The sequence below is a fragment of the Anopheles aquasalis genome, chromosome 2 (assembly GCF_943734665.1).
Source record: "Anopheles aquasalis chromosome 2, idAnoAquaMG_Q_19, whole genome shotgun sequence".
NCBI lineage: Eukaryota > Metazoa > Arthropoda > Insecta > Diptera > Culicidae > Anopheles > Anopheles aquasalis.
In genome coordinates, this window is record NC_064877.1 from 76965647 (window position 1) to 76975646 (window position 10000).

The 10000-nt window shown below is 51.1% G+C and overlaps 1 protein-coding gene across 2 annotated transcripts in view; it reads left to right on the top strand.

Annotated features, from left to right (window-relative positions):
• LOC126569596 (probable G-protein coupled receptor Mth-like 1) overlaps nucleotides 1-10000 on the top strand; it is a 141116-nt gene that overhangs the window by 60988 nt on the left and 70128 nt on the right. For both annotated transcript variants that reach the window (XM_050226800.1, XM_050226801.1), the window contains exon 4: nucleotides 3353-3431. In XM_050226800.1, the coding sequence (XP_050082757.1) occupies nucleotides 3353-3431 (79 nt within the window). The remainder of the gene's footprint in view (nucleotides 1-3352; nucleotides 3432-10000) is intronic.

The window sequence follows — 10000 nt, forward strand, 5'->3', positions numbered from 1 at the left end:
ACCCCCTTTCGGGTGGGTGGGACCGTGAAACAGCGTGAGCGATCGCAACAAATGCCAAAATACGTACACTCGCAAGGCAGCTAGAGTCCCAGGTTGGACTGGTGCAGCTCGCAACCAACGCAACAAATGACGGTGGCTCACAGCAGAGAGCGGGCGAGCCCGCTGTAAAGTGCAAACCCCGTTATAAAATAAATTCTACGCTAAATACCATAAATTACGATGCAAATTTATTCCAAAAACCTCTTCATTCCGATCACGAGCTGCTGCTGCTGCTGGTGGGCCGTTTGTAAGACCTGGTACCAGTTAATGTGGTTACGTTCTTTGGACTCGTTGAATGTGGAGCCGCACCGAGGGGTAACTTCCTTTAGAATATGTATCTCCCATCATCGAGAATCATCCCTTTCCCTAGCAGGGATGATGATACTTTCAAATGAGCTCACCTTAATTGCTTATCACGACGTTACATGCCTCCAGGGTGGTTCGAGGTGTCCGAAATTGGCCGCCAGCGTAGTCCGTCGGTGCATTTGGGCTTTCTTTCTGTTCTGGTCGGCATCCATCCAGCCTTATCAGCTGCTTCGGATCTTGATACGGCTTGCTGCCTAATGAATGTGGTGCAAGTGCACTTCTCGGTGGATCAGATGCTTTCTTTTATGCTCGCTCGCTCGCTCGCTGACTTCTATACTTTCTTCCACAGCCGTAGAATGGGGTGGCCATCATTAAAGTGTGCCCCGCGGTTAGAGAAGCAGCAACAGTAGCACAGTCTTCAGAAATAGACCTCATCTCGCTTTTGCCCTTTTGCTGCGTTCTGTCTACTCGGATGCGCATTTCCTTCTCCTCCTCCTCCCCAACGGAAGGCAGCGTAAAGCCAGTGTGTGCATGTATTGTAGAGCACTTAGCATAAAGTGCAGAAGAAAGCTGATTCCAAGCCACTTCACAAAGAATCAGTTTGTCTTCACTTTTGCCGCTCCGAAGCGTACGTGGCTGGAGGCGCCCTCTGCACTCGGTCATGGATCGATCGATCTGTTCTAGGATGTAGCCGCCTCTGCCCCAAGCCCTAGAGGAAGAGTTGAAGTGAATGTTAAACTCCCTCTGTGTTCATAGACCTTTTCTCTCTCTCTCTCTCTCTCTCTCTCTCTCTCTCTCTCTCTCTCTACCTCTCTCGGTGGTAGCTAGCATCCATTAATCGCTCCCGGTAATCGCAGAAACGTACGTCTGCGAAAACCGTTAGAAACCGGGGCAGCCAGCCCCCCCCCCCCCCGGGGGTTTAGGGGATCGTGTCTCCGGGGTGTTGATGGAGATGGACGCGATCACGTCCGTCGATACTTTGTCGGTAATTGGAGGCTGGATGTGTGTTCTTTAGCTTGCGGTTAAGAACTCGAAGCGGAGACGGTGAAGAAGAGGAGGAGCAATCTGGTGTTGCTACCGTTCGGTGGTGTTATGGGACTTCATCGTTCGATCTCGCGGTGGATGAACCTGTAGCACAACACCACCGAATGATGATGGCTGCATTTTGTGGCGTCTTTTCTGCGAAGATCATGATCACTGTGCGCGAGCACATTGACACATGGCAGTTACGGAGCCTTAGGGAGGAGACTGTGATCTAACGAGCTCTCTGGAGAACTTTAGACAAGGAACGCGGAGCTCTTGACTCTTGGCTCTTGAATCCCAGTTTTTTTTTTTTGTTTTTTCTGTCAAGGAAACTGACGATCACGCTCGGTGCTCAATGAATAATTCAGTAACCCCGCGTCGTCGTCAATCTCGAGCAGTGACGTAACACAGGGAGGCAAAGGTTGGTCCATCTTTGCTTTGGTCTGGAACTTATTAGTATTTATTTTCATTCGCTAACGAGATGTGGCCCGGTCCGAAGTGGCAGTTGCAGTTGTTTGTCTAGTGCCCAATGATTGACCGTTAGGGCGCCGCCTTGCGTCACAGGTGAAAACGAGTTTTGATGAGGCGAAGCAGCAGCACTTCAACAATGTTGGAACCGCGTAGCGTGGCGTGGAAATCTCTTCATCTTTGCTCCTCTAGCTTGAAGTGGCAATTACCTTGGCGAGCACACGGATGGTGCTGGAAGCATGCACCGATGGGCGCGGCGCCTTTCAGTTTCGTCGAAGCCTCTTCCAGGCGTCTAGACTGAGGATGCCCGGTGCTTTCGGAAGCCCTACACTCCGAGTTGACTCCGGCTCCGGGGAGTTGCGATTGCGTAAGGCTGCTCTGCTGCTGCGGAGTGATACTTGAACCGCGGGGGTCTCAGCCCCCCCCCGGGAACCAACTCTTGACGCCGACGCCTTAGCTTTAGAAGTCTCTGTCACGTGTCGCCGCCACCATTCAATACGTGCGCTGTGGTTAGGCCCGGTTTGATCGGAGTTGTCGATATTAATTACCGGCGACTACTCAGTCGGTCGCTATGGAACAGCTCTTGCGGCGCGGCGCGCAAACTACAATCGAGCTCCGGGGTGGGATGATTAATGAGATTTAATTACAATTTCCCTTCGGACCAGAGTTAGTTTGTGTTTGCTCGCGTTTGCAATGTCGACGCAACTGGTCACTTGCCGGCCAAGTACCGGTGATCGTGGTTGACGAAGCAAGTAACCTTGCGGTGGGAAGTGTATTATTCTCTTTTATGACCAGATGAGTCAACCATTAGCCGAGCCGAGAACGACCGGTGCCCGTAATGATGTGCCGCGAACCGCCTAGAGATCAACCAAGGCCTAATGATACGCTTTTAGTTCCGATTCTAAGGAGTGAGAGAGGCAGGGAGCGTTACGAGCATGGCAATGGCTTCCTGCAAATTGACTTGCTCTAGTGCTGCTGCTGCTGTTTTACAAAAACCCCTTTTTTTGGCTTCCATTTTTATGACAAAATGGGTGGCGTATTAAGTGAGAAAAACGAGCCAACACGGCTAGACTGGCCAGCCAGCCAGACACACACCTTTATGGCTCTGCACAAAGCCAGGAACAACGCAGCATCCTTTAGGCATTAGGAATGGAAGGACGCTTAGTGGCGTAGCGGGGTTTGAGGTAAAAGCTTTTCACTCATTCAACTCGGAGCCGGGGATTCTGTTTTGTTCCGCAGGTCTGCAGAAAAGGAAAAACTAAATTCATGCTTCAGAGCATGAGCAAAAATCCTCCACAACAACAAACGGCCAGTGCCATCAGACGCAACAGTAACACACCAGCAACGTCAAGTCGAGTCGACTCTCTGGACCGTTGTATCCTTTGTTGTAGTCCAGCTCTTCAACTCCAGCATCATTTTGTCGAAACATTAACGCTTTTTCCACCCAGGTTTTTTCCATCCCATGGTTTTAATCTCAACCCCGTTTTTTTTTTGTTTCCACTCTTTTTCATTCCAGCCATCATGATGCATTTCTTCTTCCTGGCTGCCTTCTTCTGGCTCAACACGATGTGCTTTAATATCTGGTGGACCTTCCGGTAAGTGTGGACGACTTTTGGGGGGACATTATTTTCAAATTTTCCACCCACCCTTCCAAGTGCCCGGGTCAATCTTGTTTGTGCTCAAGATGCACCGACGGAACCATCACACTAATTGACAACTGAGCGAGCGTACGCTCTGGAAGGCTAGTTTGGAGCTGCCTTGTCGAAAGTGTCACTTCGCGTTCTGCACGTTTTCGTCACGGGATTATGCCCGCCGGGCACGGCCGGGAAGAATTTCCACTAAACCAACCAACTAAGTTCTGTATGCAGAATGATAGGGCGCCCATATTGGCGCAAACTTCCTTCCACGCTGGATCCAATCTTGTTTGGCAGTACGTGGCGTTTACGTAGCTTGATAGGTCGCGACCAGCTGAGATCCGGGGGATTTGTTGGAGTTCGACGTTCGCCGGTGAAACTTTACCGAGGTATTTAGCCGTCTAGCATGCTAGTGGTGCATAGTTTGTGGAGCGGAACTTACAGACGCGCTAGAACGCGCCCAGTACGACCGACCGGAACTAAGCCAAAGTTCCGCGCGGCGTGATGTGAAATGCAATTAGGATTGGGCACGGTACGGTGCTGGTGGTGGTGGTGTTTGGCGAAAGAGTTGCCCGTACCATCAACCTGTAGGGGGGTGGTAAATGAAGGATGAAAATAGAACCATACGGTCCCCCTTCCGCAAAATGGTGGATCATTATTCGTCGTCACGGAACGTCGCGCCGCGGAACATTCTGGAAGATACGCGAGGGCGCGATGCACACGTTTCGACATGCCGGTGTGCATTGATTGGATTACCATGACCTCGCCTATCATCGATTACGTCAAGCCGCTCGGCCGTGTAAAGCTATCAACCGGTGAAGTTGCACCTAGCGATGAGGACGAAACTTGCCTGACTTGCCAGCAGCGTGCGGATAAGTTGAGCGAGATCACATTCCTGCTTATCTGTGAAGCCTCGCATGGGGATGGATGAAGTTGAAGTCAAAGTTGAAGTTGCACATCACAAAACAGCGCGAACGTGAACTCCTCTCTCCGTAACGGTACCGTCCTCCCGAGCTGAACGATAAACAAATGTCGACCTCACGATCGGTCATAAAAGCGGAAAAACATGGAGCATAAAAAATTGTAACAACATTATCTGCGCGATCTTCAGCATCGCAACACGTCCACCTCCCTCCTTGCACGTACGTATGAGGTGCACATTAAGGCCCGGCACCATGACCAACCTGTAGACGTCCTCTGGACGAGTTTGTCGGTGTTGTTATGAAATTCCTCCCCAAACCAGAGAGAGAGAGAGATGATTTGCACAAAAGCAAATCGCTTGATCTCGTTTTCTGCGCTCAAGAAACGGCTGCGCAACCAACCTCACCAGGGCATGTGCCAATGGCGGACACTTTGTAACGACCTCCGCTGCTGCTCCGGAATCCTCTCTCGAATGGCAATTCCCCGGTGTGTGGTACTATAAAGTGGTTCGCGCGCATGAGTTTGCAGTTTCGCGCGAGAATGTGCCCAGGAACAATAGGAGCAGCTCGTGGCCGCAAACGCAACCGCGACCGCGATCACGTCGCCCCGTGTCACGTCGATTGTTTTCCTTTCACGCGCAAAACGCGGTGGCACCGGTGGAGGGCACTTTGCGTTTTAATCTAGAAATGACAAAGCCTTTTCAAGAACTTAAGAACTCTATTCCAAGTATCGTCGTAGTCTCTATCGGGACTACCGATTAATGGGCTACTCGTTGTGGGATACCGGTGACGAAGGGGGAGGGGGGTTTTGCCGCCATAAAACGCAAACAAAACGGTCAGAATGCGGAAACTATCGACGAGAGGAGAAGGATTGGAAGGGAGATAGGACAGGCGGATAGCATAGGACATAAATGGTGACCACTTCTTCTCGACGGTGGCAGCGGCCCCGTCTAGCCGCTACTCATTTCGTCAAGGTCGTCAGACAACGTCTTTGCCTCGTGGCACTCGGAAAGGGGTTGAGGCACACCGCGGCCCCAGTGTCCAGTGTATCCGTTTATCCGAAACGGTGGCCTGCTGTCGATGTTGTTGTCGAATGGTCGCACTATCTAGTTCAATTTCCAGTTTCTTTTGGCCGCACGATACGTTTGCTGGCGGCAGCCAAAGTCGGAATCTTGCGCTGCGCTGCCCAACCCCACAAGCGCACCCAGCCGGGCGAGTTCAGTGCTCCAGGGCATCCAAGGCGACTCAAGGACGCCCACCTTCGCCTTGTTTTGTTTTCTTCCTCTGCACGCCATTCCTCGGGAGGAACGAACGAACGAAGGGGTTCTCGTTAACAACCCACCAAGCTCGAGTTCAACTTGATCGTGAACGCGGAATTGCAGCTTTCAACGGTTCTCCGCGGGAGAGCAGCATCGAGCGCTCGATTGCCGCCGTTTGAACTGCACGCAGTGAGCAACACACAGACAGTTTACGTACATATAGTGACCAGAATTGCATTCATGACCGTCACGATCTCGCCTCGAAACAGGGGAGATCATGTGACTCGCATGACGTCCCGGTAATAGCTACCATTTGATCGATACCCCCCCCCCCCCCCCACGACGGATCAGTGGAGGCCAAAAAGGCCACTCGCGCGATGCCAATGATTGACGCTCGGTCAAAATCGGTCACCAACACTGTGCCGTGCTGTGGCCGCGGAATGTGCAAATGTGTGTTGCAAAATTTAAATTGAATGCACATTACATCAGATCATCATGGACGGTCACGAATCCCCGAGGCCGAATGATGGATATCTATTGCGTTCACGCGAGTTCGCGTTCGCGTTGTCGCGGTTCGAACGTAACAGACCTCAATCTCTAACCGTGGCATGTTACTTGCTGCAACAAACTTGCATTCTCTGTCGCAACGTTTCTCACAGTGGACTGTTAAGCGATCTGAATTGAAAGCACAGGACCATGTTTACACTAGGGGGCACCCTACTTTTTCGGGCATTTTCCTCTCTCCAGGGGAACACCGTCTTCCGCTTGCTCCGGGGATGATTGTTTGAATTTCATAAATTTAGATTGACTATGCACGCGTCCGTCGTCTCCCTTGCGCGTGCATATCATGCCCGAAGGGGTTCGTCTGGCTTCCTCTGCTGGCCATTCAATGGAACAACGAACGTACCTTTGGAGTGGCGCATATTTGCACACCAGGAAGCATCAATTGCGGTCCCTTTCCACCAGTGCGCTGCTGTTGCTGATGAATAGGAATAGAATGGAGTGCACGGAGGAGTACTACTCCGTCGCTTTTGCTCTGAGTTCCAAGGGAATGGAAGGAATGGTTCTATTGTGTCGCGAATGTGCTCGCGCTCGCTGACTTGTGGTGTGAAAAGCTGGCCGATACTATCGGTTCTCTGTCCCCTGGCTGGTGCTATTGTTCGTTGGTTCGCGGACGACCAGAACTTGGTGCTCTCAATGATCGCGTACGCGCAACGAAGAAGAACGCGCGATTGGCGTGTAGGTGTTTGGGACGGAACATGCAAAGAACGCGTCGATTGCGATCTGAAAAGACATTCTTGCAGAGCGTAGCACTCGTATGTGTGTTGAAGAGGCGATGGAGTCGATGGGGACGGCACACAAATGGCTTTATCGTATCTTTTGGTTCGCTCGTAGGGGGGCACTTGAAGTGTTTTGAAGAGGAGATCTGCTTCTCCTTGTCCTCCAGTCTGTGTTGCGAAGTTGCTATTGTTGTGTCTTGGTGGCACACACTTGGCGTGGATCACACATTGTGCCGTGTGGGCAAATATGGTCACACCGCCTCGCCGAGGACGTTCCGTTTGAAATTGAGCGTAAAATTGATGCATTAAATATTTACGAAAACTGCGTCCCTCTAGGTCGCCCATTTGAAGAGGTGTTCGCGCACACACCGCGTTCAAAGTCGTAGGTCGGTCTGGCGGCCGCTCTTTATAGCCGCCCCGGGGGGGGGAGGCTGTGAGTTCCCCACCAAAAGACAAGTTAATGATGAATATTCTAGTGAGGTTTTTTTTTCTCCAACTTCTTTCCCTCTCGGTTGTTCATTCAAAGGCATTTCCTTATTCTCTGTGGCATTGTGGAAAGGCCACGCGTAATTTAGGAGCACGGAGGAGGCACCTGTAACGAGCCGGGGCCCCCGAAATGAAATAAAAGACCCACCCTTCCCGTGACCCATTTGACTGTCATTTGAATGGTCTCGCGCTCGCTCTTGTGGCTAGGTTAAGCCAAAGACCGCCGGATTTTTTGGGCGACTCGGGTGTGGATTAGGAGACTATGTGCGTCCGAGGAACTGAACTCAACGCTGTTTTTATGCCAAGAAGGAGTTTCGACTCTTTTGTGGTGCGTCGAGAGACGGAAATGGGATATGATACCCACCCGGGCACAAGAAAAACGATCATTAACCATGGCCATGGCTTCTCTGCCGGTAAGCGACGAGCGGGAGCCGTCGTCGTCGTCGTCGTCAGTCATGCAGGAGAAGGATAATTACGCCTCATATTGTCAAGCGCGATACTGAGCGCGATGCAAGATTTGCGTGAGCCACTGCCGCGCACAACAATTGTGGCTTTCAAAAAGTCTCGTCAGAGTCAGAATCTTTCGAGGGAAGTGACACCATCACTGGCTGGTGGGCTTGAAGGTATCGGAATTTCCAGAAGAATGCCGAAGCAGAAGTCGAGAAGAAGACAATCTGGCGATGATTGTACAATTCTTCCTTTGATATGGTAATGATTTCCATTTCCGTTACCCAGATGGAAGAGGTAAGCTCCCAAACTATTGACAATTAGCATCGCTGCTACCCGTTAGAGGTTGGAAGGTTCGTTTACCGGGGCTTCCATTGCATAACCCCAAACCCCAAGCGAGTAAACATGAAGTAGCTGGTCAACCATGCAGACAGAGAGACAGAGAGAAAGAGGTTTCTAATTAAGCTTCGCTTTCCACATCTCAATCGCCTTATCACCAAGGTGCACTTTGTCTTCGCCATTCATTCAGTTTATTCAGGAAGCCGAGACGAGAAAATATTTGAATAAGTCTCTCGATAAACAGCAACTATGAACTCTGAGTGCTCTTGAGGCTACCTTCGTGCCACCTGACATGCACCCCTCTCCCCACAAAAAGGGAGCACTCCAAGAATGACCTTTCCAGCTCCTCATCCCTCCCCCAAAAAACAGGTGAAACGTGCTGCGTCGTGTGCAGCATGGTGGAAGCAATGTGGGAAATGCGTGTTCCATGGTTCACGGCCCCGCGCAGTAAATAGATAAAATGAGCAAATGTTTGCACTGCGTCCCCGAGTTGGAAGATGATCGTAACGGTGGCCACAGCCATAACTCGCCAGTGGCTACGACCGAACCGTGTAGATGTAAAAATAAATATTGTGCGATGAATTATGAGCTTATTTCTGGACAAACACACCACCGCCACCATCGGAACGACTTGACTCCATCGCCGTTCATCGTCGTTTCGGTATCAAGTGTTTGACGTGTTTGAGAATCCCGGACCGGAATGTTCTTTATCTTTTTTTTTCCTCATTTTCTTCGATGGAAGTAAATCATCGGAAAATCGTGCGCTGATGCGTCAGTTCGGTTTGCTTCGTTTTCGGTCTTAATTTCTGTTGCTTCCCACCGTGATCACCGTACACCGAGTGTCGTTGAACTTTGGCTGGAATTCCTCCAAGAGGGGATTTTGGGGGGAGAAGGAAGGTCGTTGTTGTTGTTGTTGTTGGACGGAGTAAAGGCTTAACCTCCTCTCGGTTGCCCCGAATGTCCCAAAAGGTAACAGTAATGACCGAGAGAAATGTGTAACAGTTTGTAAAATGCAGCCAACGGCATGCTGCTGGTCCACGGGAAGGCCAACATCCGCTAATCCCCCGTTTCGTTTCTTTTGGCTTTTTTTGGGGGGGGGGGGGGGGGGAGGAAACCATGATTCACGCCAGACGACGACGACGACGACGGATGTAAAGGGGGGATCCAGATCTTGACATTGGAGATCGAGCTGTCGACGTCCGCGTGATCGTGTGGCAGATGATCTCTGGGGCATGCGTCCTCTTTCTCTCTCGCTCGCGATCTGTGTTGGAAATTCCCATCAACCAGCGAACATCGGAAATGTCCGCTCCACTTTCTCCGTCTGTCGTCTTCATCCCGGCTCCGGGGAGGGAAAACATGCGCCGAACATGCGTCTACACGCGTGTGATAAATGGGAATGCATTAATCTTCCCAATATTCCCGTCATCGTCGTCGTCGTCGTCGTCTTGGACTGCCGTCATCGACAGTTTTGCTCGGGAAAGCCGGCTGGTCCGGCCAGTAGACCATCCTCCTCTTAAGCGATCTAAACCGTTTTCATGTTGCTGTCCGTCGCCGTCGTAATCGGAGACCTGAGATGTATGTGATGCTCCCGGGGAGCCCGGAGATTAGAGCATCGTCGACGATATCGTTCCGCTCGTTCGTCGTCGATCCCTGCTGCTGCTGCTGCTGATGCTGGTGAAAAGCGTGTGATTTGTGTTGATCGCAGAGCGATGGTAATGATTGTTGCTTTATGATCTTTTTCTCTTCATTCTTTTTTTTTCGGCTGACTTCCTCGATCCCCTAATTCCGGTGACACGGCA